The 23,185-nt window shown below is 40.8% G+C and overlaps 1 protein-coding gene across 3 annotated transcripts in view; it reads right to left on the reverse strand.

Annotated features, from left to right (window-relative positions):
* The window catches only part of fbxl17 (F-box and leucine-rich repeat protein 17), an 832,496-nt gene that overhangs the window by 724,584 nt on the left and 84,727 nt on the right, over positions 1-23,185 (reverse strand). For all 3 annotated transcript variants that reach the window (XM_078566059.1, XM_078566053.1, XM_078566056.1), the window contains exon 6: positions 9,155-9,286. In XM_078566059.1, coding sequence (XP_078422185.1) covers positions 9,155-9,286 — 132 coding nt within the window. The remainder of the gene's footprint in view (positions 1-9,154; positions 9,287-23,185) is intronic.

The following is a 23,185-nucleotide window of genomic DNA, read 5'->3' on the forward strand; positions in this document are numbered from 1 at the left end:
CCAAATGCATCACAAAATGCAAAGGGACACATACAGTTCGAGTAATGAAATGAGGTTCACCACTATCTTCTCAAGGGCAGTTAGGAATGGGCAATAAATGCTGACCTTGTCAACAATGCAGATATCCTGTGAATGAATAAAGAAAATTCTATATGGTATAACCTAACGTTTTAAAATTTTGTAATTGTAGATTTAAGTTGCTGTTAAGCTAATTGAAGTCATAAATCATTCTTCCAAGAATCTAATACAAATAGTAATATTAACTTAGACTGTCAAACTCAATTTTAAGCTATCATGTCCTTGGCTTCTAAAGACTCATTGGTAGCTTACTGTTAAACTTTGCTGATACTTATGCTCCCTCTTCTGGTTCATAGGTTTTTTTGCTTTACTGTCAGGATAAAAAACACACAGATGGTGATTATAGTCTTCCATCTGCAACATTATCAACTGACAAACATCAGCTTTCAGGTTAACCCAAGATCAAAATCACTAATCCATATCCAAAATCTTTAATCAACAGTCATATTTTTAACAGCTACGTCAATTTTTCTCATGAAAAGCATATACTCCAACAACTATACACTCCAAGAAGCCAGCTTTTCTTAAACTGACTTACCCAATAAAAAATGGTTAAACATGAAAAATTATCTTCACTATTCCATGAACAACATTTAAAACAGTAGTTATGGCTTCCAACAACAGTCACTGAATAAAAGATAGAACTTGCATTTAGAAAGCAGCTTTCACAATCTCAAGATGTGCCAAAGCACCTCAGAGACAATAAAGTACTTTTTAAGTTACAATTGCAATGTTGGAGAACACAGCAGCCAATTTGCATATAACAACATCTCACAAACAGCAATGACAAAATGTTCAGATGATGGCCCAAATCTTCCGGTTCCCAGATCGTCAGGTACGACTGAAGATGCACATTGGGACCCTGTGAAGGCTGTGAAGACCTCTGTAGGAACTACCCAGGAAGTTTCAACTTCTGATGGGAAATTCCCCTGCTCCCCAGGACCCTCTGCGAATGTCTCCAACTCTGGTCCAGAGTCAGAGACTTGGGACAGGTCTGCGGTACATTCCTGGATAGTTACCCAGGAAATGGTAGGCAGGTTAAAAGCTCCTCTAACATATGAGTAACTACACAACTGACCCTCCAATGACCCCTCTGACCCGAGTACCCCGACCCAATCCAACTATCCCCCCCGATTCAACTGCCACCTCACCCACCTCACCCTCCCATTCACCCATCCACTAGCATTCACTAATGTTCAAAGTGAACCTTTAAACTTACCATACAGCAGCTAGTGCCATAAAAAGTGGGTGTGTCATGTCTTCCCCGGTTCTAGTCCACTTCAACAGAGCTCTCGAAGGTAAGCTGCGCTGCACATTTCTGGGAAAGCTGGGTTCGTAAGGTCCCAGTAGAAATGTGCAGCAGCATCGAGCGAGGGGAATTCATAATCGTAACGGCAATCTGACGATCATTGCCAATGCTCGGAAGATCAGGGCCAATTTGTTTTAGTCATGTTAGCTGAGGGATAAGTATTGGCCAGAGCACAGGAGAACTCCCTCACTGTTCTTTGGACGATGCTGTGAGAACTATTATACAGTTCCCACAGCAGGAAAAATATGGTAGATTACCTCTTATTTTAATGCCTTATCATTGCAGCACTCCCTCAAAAATGCACTGAAGCGACAGCCAAAACTCTGTGCTCACTTCTCTGGAATGGGGCTTGAAACCACAACCTTCCGACTCAGAGGCAAGAGTGGAAGGCTTTGGGACAAGACGATGCCACAAAATATGCTACATAATTGCAAGTTCTTTCTTTTCCTTCAACCATTTATCTAACCTATTAAATGCTGACATTGTCTGTACTTCAATCACTAACTTGAGCAGATCCATGGCCTCATCCTTCACTGTCCTACTATTCTACAAAACTTTGTCTGAAATTTCATTGTTGAAAAACAGAAGACTTCTAATCCCATTTGGTGCTATTCATGTGATTATAAATTGAGAATCAATCAAATGCATGAAACGGCAAAATACTGTAGATGCTCAAAATTTTAAATTAAATCAGAAATGTGTAAATTATTCAACAGGTCAGGCAGCATCTGTGGAGAGAGAAATAAGGTTAATGTTTCAAGTTCATGACCTTTCATCAAAATATGAAAGGTTATCAACCCTAAAATGTTAACTTTGTTTCCCTCTCCAAAGATGTTCCCTGGCCCGATGAATGGTTTCAACATTTTTGTTTTTAGGTAAGATAAAATTGGTGCAAACCTTTTGCTCAAATACATCTACCCGTTTGCTTGCAGAATCACCTTACTCAAGATGGCTCAAGATGAATCAAAAATAATAAATGATAAATAAAAACAGAAACAGAAACAGAAAATGCTGGAAAAACTCAGCAAGTCTGACACCATCTGTGGGGAGAGAAGCAGAGTTAACGTTTTGAGTCCGCATAAACTGTTCTTCAGAACTGAAGAGAAGTAGAAATGTGAGGAAATTTATACTGTTTAAGGGGGGGTGGAGCAGGTGAAGCTGGATAAGTCAGCGAGAGGTGGAGGCCAAGAAGAGAAAAATAAAAGCTCCAACGGTGCTATTGAAATTTGCCCACTATATCTTAAGACGGTATATTTAATCAAAAAGTTCTGACACTTGTTAAATCTTGAAATGGGCAAATAATTTCTTCAAAAGAACCTGTGCACTGGTGCTGAGCACAGAAAGGACATATTCTGATTTAATCTGCACTGCTTGTTTGCCATAACTTGCTTCTCTCACAATGATTTGCTGCACAAGAACAGCAGAGGCAGAGGACTTTGAACTCCATGGAAGACTACCAGCGATATACGCTGAACAAATATCCAAGGAACAAATAAAATGCAACACTGAGCTTCTCATACATTGCCTCAACTCTGAAAGCAACTACTATCAGCGGAATATTTGTGATTTTTGCTCCTGCATCGATTTAAGACATTCCTATAACTTCATATTTCTTCTGTTTTTCAACTTTCAGATAATTGAGCAAAAAGTAATTTATTTCTCACTGATTTAACTCCCACCATCACCCCAGTAGCAGAAAATGCCATTGTGCATTACCAAATGTTATTAAGTAATACACCAAGTGTGTGCTTCCAATTTTCCACCTATTGATGAGAGAAGAGAGATGCTAAGAGGAAGCCATGTGCTGCTCACTGAAAGGGAGGGGAAAAATAGAGAATTGGATAATTGGAAGACTTGGAAATATTAATTAAATTGAAACTGGTAGAAATCTGCAACCAGTTGGTCCTTACGATCTGTTACATGGGAAGTGATGAAACGTAAAATGATCACTGAAAGGAAAGAAAACTATCAAATGGAAGGAAATCAGATTATATGAAATTTGAGAAATAATCCCACACTAAACAATTTTGCTTTGTGTGATGCTTTGCATGGAATACTTTTTATATAAAACCCATGTGAATGAGTTCAAAATTACCCTGAACATTTGGTATGTCAATGGATAAAAATGCCTTTTGTGAATAACTACAAAAAGGACATTTAACTAATGTCTCAACTGTGTTTCTCGTCCAATATTTTTAAACCCCACCCCTCCACTCTGAAACATGCTCAAGTACAGTTCCACTGTAACTCGTCACCCTCTGGTACATAAGCCAAGTTGATACTCACCATTTATTATCCTTGATAGCAAGTGTCTGCAGGTTATTTGACTGCAGGGCTCTTCACAACCAAGCCCCAGGTTGTCTAATATCCACATAGCAACAGAAGGCATGTCTGGATAGCAATCGGGAATAGGAACCCTGAACAACCTCCTCTTATGCATTTGCAATGCCTGTAACACCTTCCACACCTGAAGTCTGTTAATTCTGTCAGAAGGCTTGGAGCCTTCCTGACCTGTATGTAAAAAAGTACTTGCATGATAAGCTCACTCGCCCATGAGGGAAGCTCCCATTAAACTTATTAAACCAAATACTTTATTACTAATATAAATTAAAATACTGAAGTAAAATTGTGTTACCAATAAATATTCAATACACAAGCAGTGGTCTACAAAACATAAAGCAGGAGTTAGAAAAAGCCAGCATTACCATCATGAGCTAATGCTACACAAGATGGCAGCAGTGCTACTACTGGTGAAGAAACATCCCAATGATCATTCAATATTTCTATTTAAAGAAACTTGTCCAAATATTGTTTAATTTGAAAAATAAGTAGGGTCTTAATTTTATTGCCAAAACTGAGTTCTGGTACAGCAAGCAACCAGGAAAGTTAGAGTATAAGAGTGAGGAAGTTTCATTGCAATTATGCAGAGTTTTGGAAGCACAACACCTGGAGAACTGTGAACAGTATTGGTCTCCTTACCTAATACAAAGGAAATACAAAGAAGGCTGACTAGATTGATTCTTGGGATGAGAGGGCTGTCCTATTGGAGAGGTTGAATAGAACAGGCCTATAACCATTAGGTTTTAGAAGAATGAGAGGTGATCTCACTTAAACATACAAGATTCTAAGCAGGCTTAACCGAATCGATGCCAACAAGCTGCCTTAGCTGGAGAGTCTAGAACCAGGAATCATAGTCTCAGGATAAGGGATCAGTCATTTAGGACTAAAATTAGAAAATATTTATTCACTCAAAGGGTTGTGAACGTTTGGAATTATTTTGCCAAATGGGCTGTGGATGCTCAGTTAACGAATATACTCTAGATTGTTGGGCACCAAAAGTGATACGGAGATTGAATGGAAAAGTGGAGTTGCTGTAGAAGTTCAGCCATAATCTTACTGAATGGCAGAGTAGGCTCACTGGGTTGTATGGCCTACTCCTGCTCCTATTCCTTATGTTCTTATGATGGGTTTGTCTGGCTTGTGCCACAAATTTAACATGTGAACACATTCGTCCTGTTCATTTTTAAAATGGGAGTAGGAAATTAAAAATGTTAAAACAAAACTTATTTCACATATGCCTTCTGATTTTCTTTCTTTCTTGAATCTGAGTCAGAAATTAGGTGAAATCACATGTGAGCAAAACTAGTTTACACTTGGAGCAAAATACAGCCCAATATCGATGATCAGAAAAACTTCAGGTTTAATCAACAAAAGTATTTTTTAAGGAAAAAATAAAATACTTCATCGAATGCTTACAACGGCTCTCACAAACAAAGCCAAAATAAATCAACATTTATCAATAACTGTGTTATGATATGGCAGATGGTAATTGCCAGACTGACCAAATCCCAAAGGGAAACTTGGTCAAGCTATCACAACGATTTGCAATTTGTATTTTTGTGAGAAGGTATGTGGACTGAAGTCAGAAGTAAAGATTCCACTCACACTTTTGGAGATTTTAACAATTAAAACATTTATTAACAAAAGAAAAATAAACTTAAACACACAAGATTACAGTTACACAGTTAGGTTTAGTTGAATAATGTTTGCCAAAAGATTTCCACTTAGCTGGACTCACAAATAAACACGTTTATCCAGGCAACATTTCCCACACATTCTTAATCCATATAAATTCCAGTAATATTACCACAAGGCACCCACTGTTGTTATAGGGGAGGTATTTCACAGGCTTCTCTCTCCCTCTCACTCGATAATGGAAATCCAAGGCTTGTATCAAAACCTTGCTTTCTGGAACAAACACTTCTCTGCAGTGGCGAGAAGCTGCTTCCTTCACAGGTTTGTCCTCACACAGCACACTCTTCAGGATACCACATGGCCACACCTCTCACTTTCAATCTTTCCTGAAATATGTTTTTCCTCTTTCATCTTTAAATCCATTATTCTTAACTTTAGTCATAGAGATCCACAGCACAGAAAAAGGCCCTTCAGCCCATCGAGTCTGCACCGGTCAAACAAGTACCTAACTATTCAAATCCCACTTTCCAGCACTAGGCCCATATCCTTGTATGCCATGGCATCGCAAGTGCACACCCAAATACTTCTTAAATGTTTTGAGGGTTTCTGCCTCTACCACCCTTTCAGGCAGTGAATTCCAGATTCCCACCACCCTCTGGCTGAAAAAATTCTTCCTCACATCCCCTCTAAACCTCCTGCCCCTTACCTTAAATCCATGCCCCCTGGTTATTGACCCCTCCACCAAGGGGAAAAGTTCCTTCCTGTCTACCCTATCTATGCCCCTCATAATTTTATACACCTCAATCATGTCCCCCTCAATCTCCTCTGCTCCAGGGAAAAAATTCCAGTCTATCCAATCTCTCCTCATAACTAAAACTCTCCAGCCCAGGCAACATCCTGGTAAATCTCCTCTGCACTCTCTCCAGTGCAATCACATCCTTCCTATAATGCGGATTCCAGAACTGCACGCAATACTCTAGCTGTGGCCTAACCAGCATTTTATACACTTCCAGCATAACCTCCCTGCTCTTATATTCTATGCCTCGGCTAATAAAGGCAAGTATCCCATATGCCTTCTTAACCACCTTATCTACCTGTCCCGCTACCTTAAGGGACCAGTGGACATGCACACAAGGTCCCTCTGATCCTCGGTACTTCCCAGGGTCCTACAATTCATCGTGTATTCCCGTGCCTTGTTTGTCCTGCCCAAGTGAATCACCTCACACTTAACCAGATTAAATTCCATTTGCCACTGATCAGCCCATCTGACCAGCTCGCCTATATCCTCCTGTAATCTAAGGCTATCCTCCTCTCTATTTGCCACCCCACCAATTTTTGTGTCATCCGCGAACATACTGATCAACGCTCCCTACATTCAAGTCGAAATCATTTATGTATACCATAAATAGCAAGGGATCCAACACCGATCCCTGTGGAACCCCACTGGACGCAGGCATCCAGTCACAAAAACACCCCTCGACCATCACCCTCTGCTTCCTGCCACTCAGCCAATTCTGGATCCAATTTGCCTCGGATCCCATGGGCTCTTAGGTTCGTTATCAGTCTCCCATGCGGGACCTTATCAAAAGCCTTGCTTAAGTCCAAATGGACTACGTCAGATGCATTGCCCTCATCGACACACCTGGTCACCTCTTCCAAAAATTCAATCAAATTGGTCACACATGACCTCCCCTTAACAAAACCATGCTGACTGTCCTTGATTAATCCCTTCCTCTCCAAGTGTAGATTTATTCTGTCCCTCAGGATTGCTTCCAATAGTTTCCCCACCACTGAGGTTAGACTGACTGGCCTGTAGTTCCCTGGTTTATCCTTTCCTCCCTTCTTGAATAACAGTACCACACTGGCTAACCTTCAGTCCTCTGGCACCTCTCCTACAGCCAGGGAGGTATTGAAATTTATTGCCAGCGCCCCTGCTATCTCCTCCCTTGCCTCACTCAGCAGCCTGGGGTACATTTCATCCGGGCCTGGAGATTCATCTACTTTTAAGCCTGCCAGACCACTTAGAACCTCTGCCCTTTTTCTACGCGATGGAGACAAGTAAAGACATTGCTCGACATTGAAGCTGCCCATTGGTGAACTGCTCTCTGTGGCAAACAGGGAAAGCGGTTGTGTCTGTTGCACAATAACTGCAGTATACCAACAGTAAGGCCAGACCCATTTCTGGGTTTAAAAAATAGGTTTAACTCTAATTTACTGGACCTTACATTTTCCTTCAATCTGACAAACTGTCACAGTTTAAGTGAACAACCATAACAAGTACAAAAGTATGCTGAAGTTCCAGCCTCCAGTTCATAATACAGTACAATAGCACAGCTAATTAGAGTTGATGTATCAACATATGGCCAGCTGATGGAATCAGCTGTATTTGTATTAAATAGCTATCAGTGGTTCAAGGACAAGGCCCACCATGACCTTCTCATGACAACTGGGGATGGGCATGAAATGCCAGCTTTACCAGCAACGCCCAAGAAGGAATTCTGTAAAAATAAACTGCTCGCATTTCAACTCAATGGGAACATGTTTTGTCAATAATGAAAATGGTACTTAGAAGAGGAATTAACCCAAATTTCATTAGAAATAACAAACTCTCAGTGCAGAAAAGGATTGAATCAGACTTCATACATTCCAGAACAAAGCAATTTTTATTCCTGCAAGGAATTATTCACAGACAGATATTGGAATGATGGTATCTTAACCATAAATTCCTTCCACTTCTACAGCATGGAACCACTGAAGATTGATTTTGCTATAAATGTCATACATAATATCAAAAATTAGAAAGTGTGCAATGGCTGTTTATTTTCCTCAAAAGAATGGCCCATGTAACCACACTAGTAAAGTAAAAATCAATATCACACTCCCGATTATGTATTATGCTTCATGTTCCCAACAGGCATCAGAATAATAATCAGGTTTCCATCACAAGAAGAGGACTTCTGTTCCTTCAAGTGACTTTGTTCTGAGCACCCTTATCTCTATAATTTCCCCACTCCAAGTTGTCCTCACTGCTGAGTAAATCCTTCATTAATACAATATAATATCACCATATTCTCTATAAATAGAGTGTGGACAATATCTTGTTCATCCAAAATATATGATATTTCACATTATGTATCATCTGCAACACATTTCAGGTTTCAACTTACCAAACCCTATTTAGCAACTTCAGATTGCTTCTACTTTTCTTTAACTGAAAGTCAATGTTTGAAATGGATATTTAAATTGAAAAGGAAGATATCTAGCTATTGAGCAGTTAACCATCTAATTATTAAAACAGCCATTAAGCAATGGCAAAAAGTCAGTCATTATAAAATCTGAAAGTAAACAGCTTGAAGATATGTTTCTAACTATAAAACAGAGATTCTATTTCCTGTTCTGAATAAAAGACCACGAATTTCAATAGAACAGAATTTAAAGATCTGAACAATGTCCAAATTACTTCTTCATTTGCCTGCAACTCCCAGAAAGCTGCCTGTCTAGAAATCATACACGAACAAGTTTGAGCTTCTGTATGTGGCTTCCTAATAACACAACATCTGCACAACTGATGAATTAAGTCAGAAACTTATCTTTCACAAACAATATTGTTGCAAAAAATAAAACTCCAGCTCAGTGCAGAATGCACATGAATAAAATCAGTCATAACTACAAGCATTTTACTCAAGAAAAAGTTACTTCTTAAACAGAAACGCTGTATCAAAATATTGGCCATCAGATTTAACATAAGATTTGAAAGCAGTTCAATTCACCAATCTTTAAATTTTGACATACCAGTTTGTTTTCTTGCATGTAGATTCTCTGTAGCCTCGGGCAGCCCTGTGCCAATGCTATCATGCCTTCATCTGTGATCTTGTAACATTGACCAAAGTGGATATCCAAGACATCTGGACATTTCTGTCCCAGCTGTAATAAAAAGTGTATGCAAATTGGTTTTTTTTAAAGATTTTTTCAAACAAGTTACAGTTATGTACCTTGTACTCATCTCTGTACTTCACACGTTAAATTATTTCACTAGTCTGTACCTCTCTCACTCACTCTTCACCTTTAAGACTCCACTTAACACTCATCTCTTTGACCAAATTCTGGTGATCCGCAAAGCATCCATTTTTGTCCGATCACATCATTGTGAAGCGTCTTAGGGCTTTTTTTTTCTGCATTGGAGGTATTATATATTATAAATTATATAACATTATATAAATTAAAGTTGTTGTTGAAAAGGTAATATTAAACAATATTAAATTTTAATGCATACAAAGATATTACCTTTTAAAGGATAAGCATAATCAAGCAGCATTTTTACAGTCTTAAAATATAGCACCAGCCAAATATGATATTTTGTGCTTCAATGGGCATGCTTAATTTCAAGGATTTATTTGTTTAATTACAAGAAGGATCTCTGAACTTTCTAAACAGCAATATATATGTCTGGCCTGTCTGTTCATGCTAACATAGAACATATGTCTAATTAGGTTAAGTATTCAGGTCTTTATGCTTCTTGAATTATGTGACTTTATTTGTACAGTATTTAATGGTAACAGACCAATAACTTTAGAAATAACATTTATCTATGTAATTTTATAATATCTCAACTTGGACAATTTTCCTTTCAGCATAAAAAGGAAAAAAAACTTGCTGGAAATATTCAGGTCAGCAAGCATCTGTAAAACAATGCAAGGCTTTTCCTTTTTCAGTGATGCTGCCTCATCTGCTTCGTATGTCCAGCATTTTTCTGATTTTTTATTCTTCAACATAAATTTTATTTGCTCTCTTTTCCAAATGCCATAAAGGAATGGAATTTAAATTTACCACACCACACATGAAACTCATTAACTGTGGGGTACAAAAATCAGAGTAAGCACTAGAACAGTCTAGAATAGCTTATTTTTAGGATCAAGAGTTGTTATAGGCTCTGTTGGATCTGACTTGAATGCTAAATTTCCATCTATTATCAAGTATTGTAACAACTCTCATGTGAGTGTTCGATGAAAAAAACAGGATTCACTAAAAGTGCCGTCCCAAAGTCAGTCATAGTCATAGAGGTCTACAGCACAGAAAAAGGCCCTTCAGCCCATCAAGTCTGCACTGGTCAAACAAGAACCTAACTATTTTAATCCCATTTTACAGCACTAAACCCATAGCCTTCTATGCCATTGAATCGCAAGTGCACTTCTAAATACTTCTTAAATGTTATGAGGGTTTCTGCCTCTACCACCCTTTCAGGCAGTGAATTCCAGATTCCCACCACCCTCTGGCTGAAAAAATTCTTCCTCACATCCCTTCTAAACCTCCTGCCCCTTACCTTAAATCCATGCCCCCTGGTTATTGACCCCTCCACCAAGGGGAAAAGTTCCTTCCTGTCTACCCTATCTATGCCCCTCATAATTTTATACACCTCAGTCATGTCCCCCCTCAATCTCCTCTGCTCCAGGGAAAATAATCCCAGTCTATCCAATCTCTCCTCATAACTAAAACTCTCCAGCCCAGGCAACATCCTGGTAAATCTCCTCTGCACTCTCTCCAGTGCAATCACATCCTTCCTATAATACGGATTCCAGAACCGTACGCAATACTCTAGCTGTGGCCCAACCAGCATTTTATACACTTCCAGCATAACCTCCCTGCTCTTATATTCTGTGCCTCAGCTAATAAAGGCAAGTATCCCATATGCCTTCTTAACCACCTTATCTACCTGTCCCGCTACCTTAAGGGACCAGTGGACATGCACACAAGGTCCCTCTGATCCTCGGTACTTCCCAGGGTCCTACCATTCATCGTGTATTCCCGTGCCTTGTTTGTCCTGCCCAAGTGAATCACCTCACACTTATCCGGATTAAATTCCATTTGCCACTGATCAGCCCATCTGACCAGCTCGCCTATATCCTCCTGTAATCCGAGGCTATCCTCCTCTCTATTTGCCACCCCACCAATGTTCGTGTCATCCGCGAACTTACTGATCAACGCTCCCTACATTCAAGTCGAAATCATTTATGTATACCATAAATAGCAAGGGATCCAACACTGATCCCTGTGGAACCCCACTGGACGCAGGCATCCAGTCACAAAAACACCCCTCGACCATCACCCTCTGCTTCCTGCCACTCAGCCAATTCTGGATCCAATTTGCCTCGGATCCCATGGGCATAGCACCCTCGCCTTTGAATCAGAGGGTTGTGGGTTCATGTCCCACTCCCGGAAACCAAGAACTGTGATCGTACTCGAAAAGAGTTGCAATCTGTGACTGTTGATAACTCGAAAGAGTATCAGTCTCCCATGTGGGACCTTATCAAAAGCCTTGCTTAAGTCCAAATGGACTACGTCAAATGCATTGCCCTCATCGACACACCTGGTCACCTCTTCCAAAAGTTCAATCAAATTGGTCACACATGACCTCCCCTTAACAAAACCATGCTGACTGTCCTTGATTAATCCCTGCCTCTCCAAGTGTAGATTAATTCTGTCCCTCAAAATTGTTTCCAATAGTTTCCCCACCACTGAGGTTAGACTGAATGGCCTGTAGTTCCCTGGTTTATCCCTTCCTCCTTTCTTGAATAACAGTATCACATTGGCTGACCTCCAGTCCTCTGGCACCTCCCCTGTGACCAGAGAGGTATTGAAATTTATTGCCAGCACCCCTGCTATCTCCTTCCTTGCCTCACTCAACAGCCTGGGATACATTTCATCCGGGCCTGGAAATTTATTGACTTTTAAGCCTGTCAAACCACTTAGAACCTCCTCCCTTTCTATGTTAACTTCTTTAATTATATAACAGTCCTTCAGCCTTATTTCCATGCCCACGTCATCCCTCTCACTTGCAAACACCGACACAAAGTATTCATTTAGAACCCTACCTACATCTTCCGGCTCCATGCACAAATTACCACTATGGTCCTTAATGGACCTTACTCTTTCCCTAGTTATCCTCTTACTCTTCATGTACTTGTAAAATAACTTTGGATTTTCCTCTATTTTACCTGCCAAATGTTTTTTCATGCCCCCTTTTTGCTCTCCTAATTTCCTTTTTAAATTCCCCCCCTACACATTCTATACTCCTCTAAGGCTTCTGCTGTTTTGAGCCCTCGGTATCTGCCATAAGACTCCCTTTTTCTCTTTATCCAATCCTGTATATCCCTCGACATCCAGGGTTCCCTGGATTTGTTGGTCCCACCCTTTGTCTTTATGGAATATATTGGCCCTGTACTCTCCCTATTTCCTTCTTGAATAAATCCCACTGCTGTGACGCAGATTTACCTAAAAGTAGCTGCTCCCAGTCCACTCTGGCCAAATCATACCTGATCTTATTAAAATCCGCCTTCCCCCAATTTAGAACTCTGATTTCTGGCCCATCCTTGTCCTTATCCATAACAACCTTGAATCTAACCGAGTTATGATCACTATCTGCAAAATGCTCCCCCACTGAGACCTTTACCACTTGCCCGGCTTCATTCCCTAAAATTAAGTCCAGGCCCGCCACCTCTCTTGTAGGACCTTCTACGTACTGGCTTAAAAAGATCTCCTGGATCTGTTTTAAGAATTCCGTTCCCTCTAAACCTATCACACTATGACTAACCCAGTTAATATTGCGGAAGTCGGAATCCCATACTATTTCTACCCTATTATTTTTACACTTCTTTTTCAGATATCATTTTGGTAAATTTTCACTGCACTTAGGTCATTTTGTCCTTCTTAAGGTGTGGTGCTCAGACCTGCCCACAATACTCCAGGTGCTTTCTATAGCCAGGGCTTTCTATAGCTGCAGCATAACTTCTGCAGAGGATTGTATTTATTGCCCTGCAACCAATGGACTTATCACTTCCACAGCATATTGTAAACTTTTAGACAAGATATTTCCCACAATGTCAATAAGATAACTGAAGTTGAAGAATGAGAAATCCCTGCTTAGGTTAGCCCTCTCAGGAATCAAATTGAAGGTCTCAATGGAAATATGAAGCTAAATGGAAAAACTGAATATAAATTGAAAAATTTACAAAATTATGAAACCATGTTAACAAAAAGTGGACACATGAAAATGATGTGAAAAGGATTCACGAAGCAGAATAAAAAACTTCTCATTCTCAGCTGCAGATCATACTTTTGTCAGAACACCAAAAATAACTTGCATTTATATAGTATCTTTCATGTAATGAAAGATCCAAGACACTTCGCGGGAGCATTATTAAACAAACTTGGACACCTCGCCACACGATGAGATGACAGTGGTACAGTTGTAAGGCTTCTGATACATAAAGTGATCTGAAGAATGGCAATGCGACAATTGTATGGTGCCAAACCTTTCAAGGGACATCATCCCAAAGCTATTTCTTTTCTGGACCACTGACATTTTTGTGTATGGGTGAATTAATGAGATCTAAAATATTCAAGTTTTATGGAACACTTTCACTCAATGACTAAGAATTCCTTAATCTTTAATGCTTTCTAGAAAATTAACTAGTTGAAGTTTGTCTGACAGTAAACAGGGTTGACTAATTAACCTCAAACCAATGTCAGTTAAATTTACCCGAAGTGGCAGTACTGCAGTTTATATTCAGCTTTCCATCATAGTTTCCACCACCCAATTTTTCAGGCCATTATCTCACCGCTTCTACAGTTTGTCAATACTATTCTGTAGTTCACTGACAAACATTATAAAAGATTTTCAAAGCAGTACGTACATCCCAAAAAAGATAATTCTAAACATATATTTTCAATAGGCTTTGGTGCCTCAAGTAGGGGCTCACAGTCACGATGTTGTATTACAAAGGAGTAGCATAGCGTAGCAGTTCTCATACTGGACTAGCAATCAAGAGGTTGAGAATTCAAGCCCCACGATGGCAAGTTGTAAAACAGAATTCAACAAATCTGGTAACTGTGGTGAAGCACAATAAAAGTAAGCTTGAGAACTGCTGGATTGTTATAGAATATCAATTGGTTCACCATTTCAGTGTTGTAAATCTGAGCTGCACTTCAATCTCGCCCACACTATGTGGTTGCCATCACAGCAACCAAGTACAGGCAATAAATGTTGCAGTTTCAGAGTCATGCTAAAATAAGCTCAAAATAGTCTTATAGAATCATGGAAACTTAGGACAGAGAAGGAGGCCATTCAGCATATCGTGGCCTATGCAAAATCTTTTAAAAAGCTGTACAGTTGTGATAGCTATTGTTCAGTTGGTAGCACCCGTATCTCTTGAGTCATTATGTTGTGGGTTCAAGTCCCACTCCAGGACTTCAGCACAAGAATCTTAGGGTGACATTCCAGTGTAGCTCTCAGAGCACTCAGAGGTGCCGTCTTTCAGATAAGATGTTAAACCGATGGCTGTCTAGCCTCTCAGGTGGTTGCAAAAGATCCCGTGGAAATATTTCAATAAGAGCAAGGAAGTTATCCCCAGTGCCCTGGACAATATTTAGCCTCAATCAACATTACAAAAAATAGATCATCTGGGTCTTTATCACATTGGTGTTTGTGGTAGCTTGCTGAGTGCAAATTAGATGTCGTGTTTCCTCATTCCAACAGTGGCTATACTTCAAAAGGACTTCGCTGGCTGAAGGGTGCTTTGGGTCATCCATTGGTCAAGAAAGGTAAGCCTTTGTGTTTTTTTTTAAATTTTCTCCATAACCCTCCATAACAGCTTTTTCTCCATAACCCTGCAAATGAGTCATCTGAAAGTAAATGTCCAGTGCCTTTTGAAAGTTCCTTTGGCAGCCTTTCCACAAACAATCACTCCTTCCACAAACAGTGGCAGCAGTGTGTACCATCTACAAGATGCTCTGCAGAAACTCACCAAGGCTCCTTAGGCAGCATCTTCCAAACCTGTAACCTCTACCATCTAGAAGGACAAGTGCAGCAGATACATGGAAACACCGCCATCTGCAAGTCCCCCTCCAAGCCACTCACCAACCTGACTTGGAAATATATCGTCATTCCTTCACTGTCACCGTGTCGAAATCCTGGAACTCCCTCCGTAACAGCACTGTGGGTGCACCTACACCACATGGACTGCAGCGGGACAAGAAGGCAGCACACACCACCACCTTATCAAGGACAATAAGGGATGGGCAATAAATGCTGGCCTTACCAGCAATGACCCCATGCCTAAATGAATTAAAAAACTGCTTCCACCACTCTTTCATGCAATGGTACCAGGTCCTAACAAACTGCGAAAAAAAGCTCTCGTTTCGTTTCTAGCACTTTTGCCAACTATTTTAAATCTATGACCTCTGGTTACCAACCTGCTTGCCAGAGGAAACACTACTCTCACAAACCCCTCATAATTTCGCATAGCTCGATGAGGTCTCCCCATAACCTTCTCTGCACCAAGGAGAACAATCCCAACTTCTCCCATCTCTCCACGTCCCTGTACACTCATCCCTGTGATCATCCCAGTAAACCTCCTCTGGACCCTCTCCCAAGGCCTTGACATTCTTCCTAAAGTGCAGTACCAGAATTGTATACAATACTTCAATTGAGGCCTCACCAGTGATTTGTAAACATTTTGCATGACTCCTGTGTTCTTTGTATTCAATGCCCCTTTTTACAAAGCCAAGTATCCCATTTGCTTTTTTAACCACTTTATCAATTTGTCCTGCCACCTTCAAGGATTTGTCATGATGGAGCCAGAGTCCACTGCTCCTCCATCCACCCTGCCCCACCCAAAATAATGCCGTTTAGGTTATACTGTGGTCCCATGTTGTTCCTCCCCTTGTGCATAACTACACACTAACGTGCATGAAATTGCATCTGCCTTGCAACTGCCCATTTCACCAGTCTATGTGCACCTGAAGTCTGTATCTATCCTTCTCAATATTTACCACTGTGGCAGGTTTTACATTGTCCACAAATTTCAAAATTGTACTCACTGTGCTCAAGTCCAGGTGACTTATATAGCGCAAGTATAATAGCTCCTGGGAGTCTATATAAAAACTTAGCCAAGTTAATTAGATCAAATTTGCCTTTCAAAAATCCATGTGACTCTCTTATTAACCCATGCCTTTCCTAGTGAAAATTTGTTTTGGCCTTGACAAGGATCTCCAGCAGTGAACACACCTCTGATATTAGACTGAAGTGGTCTGTACTTAGCAGGTTTATCTCTTTTCATTTTTTGAACATTGGCCATCCTCCACTCCTCTGGCACCATTTCCATAGTCAAGCAGGATTGCAAGATCACCTGTTCTGCTACCTTCACCCTCTATTCCCTCAGCAACCTTGAATGCATTCCATCAGGACTGGGTGACTTGGTGATGCCAAGCTATTGAACACTAAATTTCCATCTATTTTTATCCTATCCAATATCTATACTCTCTCCTCCACTACTTCAGCATTAACTTTCTCTTTTGTGAATACAGATGCAAAGTACGCAGTCAGTCCCATCTTGTTTGTCATTTGAAGTGAAGATGATCATGTCCATCATCTGGGGTATTTGGTAGGGTTTCAGGTCCTATGTAGGTGACTGCTAAGGCCATCTGCACCCGGAAGGTTCTGTTGCAGACAGGACAGGATACTGCACTCTTCAGTCTGAAATGAGTTGATGGCTCAGGATTTCCTCTCCTCATGCTTTCTCTCTGCCTCTGATATGCACTTGCTTTCAAAGGAGGCCGCACCAGGTGCAGCAATCCTGAGTAGGCTTCTCCGAGGATTCAAAGTCGATATCAAAACTCATAAATGAAGCCTTCAGAGTGGCCTTGCACATAAGAACAGACAAATTAGGAGTTCAATTAGGAGTAGGTCCTTCGAGCCTGCTCTGCCATTCAATAAGATCATGGCTGATCTGATTGCAATCTCAACACCACATTCTTGTCTACCCCCGATGACCTTTCACTCTCTTGTTAATCAAGAATCTATCTTGCTCTGCCTTAAAAATATTCAAAGACTCTGTTTCTCAAAAGGCAGTGGAAGCAGAGTTCCAAAGATTCACAACCCTCAGAAAAAATTTCTCCTCATCTTTGTCTTAAATCAGCTACTCCTTATTTTTAAATAATGACCTCAATTCTCCCACAAGAGGAAACATCCTCCCGACATCCACCCCGTCAAGACCCCTCAGGATCTTAAAGGTTTCAATCAAGTCGCCTCTTACTCTTCTAAACTCTCGTGGATACTAGCCTAACCTGTCCAGCCTTTCATCGTAAGACAACCCACCTGTTCCAGGTATTAGTCGAGTAAACCTTCTCTGAATTGCTTCAAACACATTTACATCTTTCCTTACAGAAGGAGACCAGTACCGTACACAGTACTCCAGATGGGGTCTCACCAGCACCCTGTATAACTGAAGCATAACCTCCCTATTTTTGTAATCAATTCCCCTCACAATAAACAATAACATTCCATTCCTAATTACTTGCTGTACCTGCATACTAACCTTCTGTGAGAGGAATTAAAAATTCAGGTCAGAGCCCCTGCGATCTCCTCCCTTACCTCCCTCAGCAGTCTGGGACACAAATCATTCGGACCTAGAGATTTGTCCACTTTTAAGCCTGCCAACACCTCCAATACCTTGTCACTCCTTATATCAATTTGCTCAAGAGCCTCGCAGTCTCTCTCCCCGAGTTCCATACCTTCATCCTCATTCTCTTGGGTGAAGACGGATGTGAAGTATTCATTCAACACTCTACCGATGTCCTCTGGCTCCACCCATAGATTGCCCCCTTGGTCCCTAATGGGCCCTATTCTTTCCCTGGTTATCCTCTTCCCATTGATATACTTATAGAATATCTTGGGATTTTGCCTACTTTTACCAGCTAGAGCTTTCTTAAATAGCTTTCTCATATCCCCTCTTTGCTCTCCTAATGCTTTCTAAGCCTCACCCTGCACTTTCTGTACTCCACTAATGCCTCTGCTGATTTGCTCCCCTTGTACCTGCTAAAAGCCTCTCTTTTCCTTCTCCTGAATATCTCTGGTTATCCATGGCTCTCTGGGCTTGTTACTCCTTCCTATCACCCTAGAAGAAACATGTTGAGCCTGTACCCTCCCCATTTCCTTTTTGAATGCCCCCTTCACTGCTCCTCTGTCGATTTCCCCACAAGTAATTGTTCCCAGTCTACCTTGGCCTGGTCCTGCCTTATTTTACTTAAATCCGCTCTCCCCCAATCCAATACATTTTTTTGCAACTTGTCCATTTCTTTGTCCATAACAAGCTTAAATTGGACCATGTTGTGGTCGCTATCACTAAAATGCTCCCCCACCACCACCTCAGCCACCTGTCCGGCTTCATTCCCCAGAATTAGGTCCAACACTGCACCGTCCCTTGTTGGACCCTCGACATATTGACCTAAAAAGTTCTCCTGTACACATTTCAAGTTCAGCATACCTTCCCTACTTTTGCCCTCAATGCCTCTATTTATGATGCCCATAGTCTTATATGCTTTGCTAACCACTCTCTTGCAATGTGTCCTGCCACCTTCAAAGATCGATGTACATGCAACCCCAGGTCCTACTGTTTCTTAATCTTTAGAATTGTGCCCTTGAGTCTATGCTGCTTCTCCCTATCCCTTCTACCAAAATACAGCACCTCACACTTTCTGTATAGCACTAAACCTTGGGGAACACCACGATCTACCAATCTCCAGTTTGAAAAAGAACAATTTACCACAACTTGCTGTTTTCAGACCTTAAGTTCAATTGTTAAAAAATCTAATTGGACACTGACCCCCTGAATCCAAGGGCCTCAATTTTGTTGACCAATCTTTTATGGTACTTTTTTAAACACTTTCTACAAATCCATCTTGACAACATCCATTGTTTTCCCTTCATTAACCTTCTCTGTTAAGTCATCAAAGAATTCAATTACATTAGTCAAGCATGATTTGCCTTTTACAGATCAGTACTGGGCTCTCCTGAATTAATTCAAACCTCTACAAGTGCCCATTAATTTTTTCACTTAATTATTGTTTCTAACATCTTACCACCACTGATGTTAAACTGACCGGCCTATAGTTACTCGGAATGTCCTTGCACCCTTCTTTAAATAAGAGGTTCACATCTGCCACTCTCCAATCCTCTGGCACCTCCCCCATATTTAGAGAAGGTTGGAAGATTATGGCAAGCCGTTCCACCATCTCACTCCTAATTCCTTTAACAAGCTGAACGCAAGCCATCTGGAACCAGGCAACTCATCCACTCTAAGGATAGCCAACCTTTCCAATACATCCTGTCTTTCAATTTTCACCTCATCCATAACCTATTCCATCTCCACTTCCAGCTACTTTCATCAGCATCTTCTTCCTTAATAAAAACCAATACAAAGTACTCATTAAATATTCTTACCTTGCGCATCTAAGTGTATATCACCCTCTTTGTCCCTAATTGGGCCTCATCCCACTTCTTACTACCCACTTACTATTAACATGCTTTTAACCATCCATTCACTTTTTATATGTTTAAAGATTTTTGGATTCTCCCGTGTTAATAATGGCTGATCATTTCTTATGCTCTCGCTTTGCACTTCTTACACCCTTCTTTTAACTTCTCCTTGCATTCTCTGTACGCTAGCTGGTTTTCAACTGTAGTCTGCCATAATCCTCCTTTTAGTATTTTACCTCAACTTCTATTTCCTTTGTCATTCAGAAAACTATATCTTTGCATGACTCATCTTTCCTCCAGGTGGGAATATGCTTGGTTCGTACCCAAGCTACCACTACCTTGAATGCCTCCAATTGCTCTTTGGCCATTTTCCTTGCTGATCTTTTGTTTCAGATCATCTTTGCTAGGTCCCTTTTCAAATCACTGAAATTGGTTCTCCACATCTTCCACTATTGACTTTTCTTTGTCCCTACTTACCATTACCCTCACTCTCTTATTGAAACACACACCACTTCTCCTACTTCATTCCTCAGGACTAGATCTGGCCCTGCTTCCTTCCTCACTGGTCCAGAAATCATGATTTCAAAAGTTCTCCTGTAAACATTTTCAGAATTCTTCACCCTTCTTGGATTTTACACCATTTCTTTTTTCCTCTATACTGAAGTAATTCAAGTCCCCTACAATTACTGCTAATATTTTTACATTTCTCTGACAATTGCCTCAGATTTGTTCCTCTTTGTCCTTGACACTATTTGGGAGTTTATAGTAAAAACTAGCAAGGTAATAACTCATTTGCCATTCCTTAACTTGAACCAAACTGCTTCAGTCTTTGAACCCTCTTTTGTGTGTTGCCTCTCTCCAGAAATGCAATATAATCCTTGATCAGTACTACTCCCTCTTATCCTCCCTTGTCACTCAAAAATACACCAGAGAGAGGAACATTAATGTCCCATGCACATTCAGGGCCAGAATTTTACCTTTGAGAAACAGGCAGCATCTTGGTTGGAATGAGCATAAAATCACACGCTGTGACATTAAATTAGGTCACTGACATAATGAAAACAGAACGCAATAATACAGAGGATGAGCACAGTGCAAATTCTGAATCTTGCTCATCATCCAATTAAAACCACTGAAACCAAATCAAGCCAATGGACAGCAATTTTAGGTGGCCCATGCCATCTTGTGGCAGGCCCACAGGCCACAAGAGGTGTCAGAATGGTGGCAGCATTCATTAAGCACCAGATGCTGTGATATAAGGAGAACAAAAAAGATTGAGGCCTGAGAAAATGCAGCTAGCAGCTGCACCTGCTATAAGAACAGAAGAACATAAGAAATTGGAATAAGAGGAGAACATACAGCCCAGCGAGCCTGCTTCCCTATTCAATAGGATCATGGCTGATCTTGGGCTTCAACTCCACTTTCCCGCCCACTCCTCTGTCACCCAATTGCCTGAGAGATCAAAAATCGATCTCAGCTTCAAATATATCTAATGATAGAGACAACCCTATGGGGTAAAGAATTCCAAAGATTCACAACCCTTTTAGTGAAGAAATTTCTCCTCCTCCTTACCCCTAAATGATCAGCCTCTTATCCCGAGACCGTGCCCCATTTTTCTAGCTTTCCCAGCCAGGTAAACAACCTCTCAGTGTCGAACCGGTCATGCCCCTTCAGAATCTCGAATGTTTCAATTCGATCAGCTGTGTCTCCAAACTCCAGAAAATATGCACCCAATTTCCTCAGCCTCTCATAATAGACCAACCCTCTCACCCCGGGTACCAATCCAGTGAACCTTCACTGTACTGCCCCAATGCAAGTGTATCTTTCCTCAAATATGGAGACCAAAATTGCACACACCATTCTAAGTGTGGTCTCACCAAAGCCCTGTACAATTACAGAGAGATTTCCTTGTTCTTGTGCTCCAAACCCCTTGCAATAAAGGCCAACATGCCATTGATTTCCTAATTGATTGCTGCACCTGCATGCTAAGTTTGTGTTCCTTCTACGAGTACACCCAAGTCCCTCTGAATATCAAAACTGACAAGTTTCACACCTTTTTTAAAAAAATCTTCTGATTTTCTATTCTTATGACCAAAGTGAATGACCTCACACTTCCCCACATTGTTCTCCAACTGCCATCTCGTTGCCCACTCACTTAACCTGTCCATACGTCTTTGCATCCTTTTTGTGCCCTCCTCACAGCTTGCATTCCCACCTAGCTTTCGATCATCAACAAACTTAGATACATTACTGTCTCTTTGTTATCAGCTGTGGGTCCAGTACTTATCCTTGCAGCATTCCACTAGTCACAGCCTGCCAACTTGAAAATGCCCCATTTATCCCTACTCTCTGCTCCCTGTCTATCAACAAATCCTCTATCCATGCTAACATATCACCCCCAACATCATAAGCCCTTATTTTGCAAATTCACCTTTTGTGTGGTAACTTATTGAATGCCTCTTTGGAAATTCAAGTATACTGCATCTACTGGCTCCCCTTTATCTACCCGACTGGTTACATCCTCAAAAATTTCTAATACATTTGTGAAATACAATTTCCCTTTCGGAAAACCATATTGGCTTTGTCTGGTCATGCTATGATTTTCTAAGTGCTTTGTTAAGACTTCCTTAATAATAGGTTCCAGCTTTTTCTGATCACTGATGTCAGAATAATTGGCCTGGAGTTCCTGGTTTTCTCTCGCCCTCCTTTCTTATTACATTTGCTAAATGGTAGAATCGTTTCAAAATTTAGGGAATTTTGGAAAATCATAGCCAGTGCACTCACTATCTGCGCAACTATCTCTTTTAGAACTATAGGATGTAGGCCATCAGGTCCTGGGGATCTGTCAGATTTTGGTTCCTCAAGCTTCTTCAATACATTTTTTCTGCTGATCTTAGTTACTTTAATTTTCTCATTCTTTTCAGACACTAAGTTACTCTCTCTTTCTAGTATGTAATTTGTGTCTTCGACTATGAAAACAGACACAAAATATTTGTTCGATGCCTGCTATTTCCTCATGCCCCAAGATAATTTCTTCTGTGTTTGCTTCTAAGGTACCAAAGTTTAGTTTAGCTACTGTCTTCTTTATTATATATTTGAAAATGCTCTTACAATCTGTTTTTATTTTCCTGGTTAATTTACTCTCATTTTATTTTTTCCCTTATTAATCAACTTTTTGATGGCCCTTTCTTCGGCCTGAATTTTTCAGGCGGCAGGCGGGCTCGGTGTCGATCACCGTATGCGTTTAGCTCCATGTCGCCATTTTACGCGGGCGGGCCAATTAAGGCCCACCCAGCGGAAGATGCGAGCCGTAGCGCTCAGTGCTACCTGTGCAGGCGGAGGGAGGAGGGAGAGTCGGGGCCAGTGCGAAAGAGCGCTTCAACCTCCCTGAGGCACGGAGCTACCTCAGGGAGATTAAATCGATATTGAAATAATTAAATAAATGGAGAAAAGAATCAATTAAACATGTCCCCTCATGTAGCTGTGTCACATGAGATGGGACATGTTTTTAT

The sequence above is a fragment of the Cetorhinus maximus genome, chromosome 2, assembly GCF_964194155.1.
Source record: "Cetorhinus maximus chromosome 2, sCetMax3.hap1.1, whole genome shotgun sequence".
Classification (NCBI taxonomy): domain Eukaryota; kingdom Metazoa; phylum Chordata; class Chondrichthyes; order Lamniformes; family Cetorhinidae; genus Cetorhinus; species Cetorhinus maximus.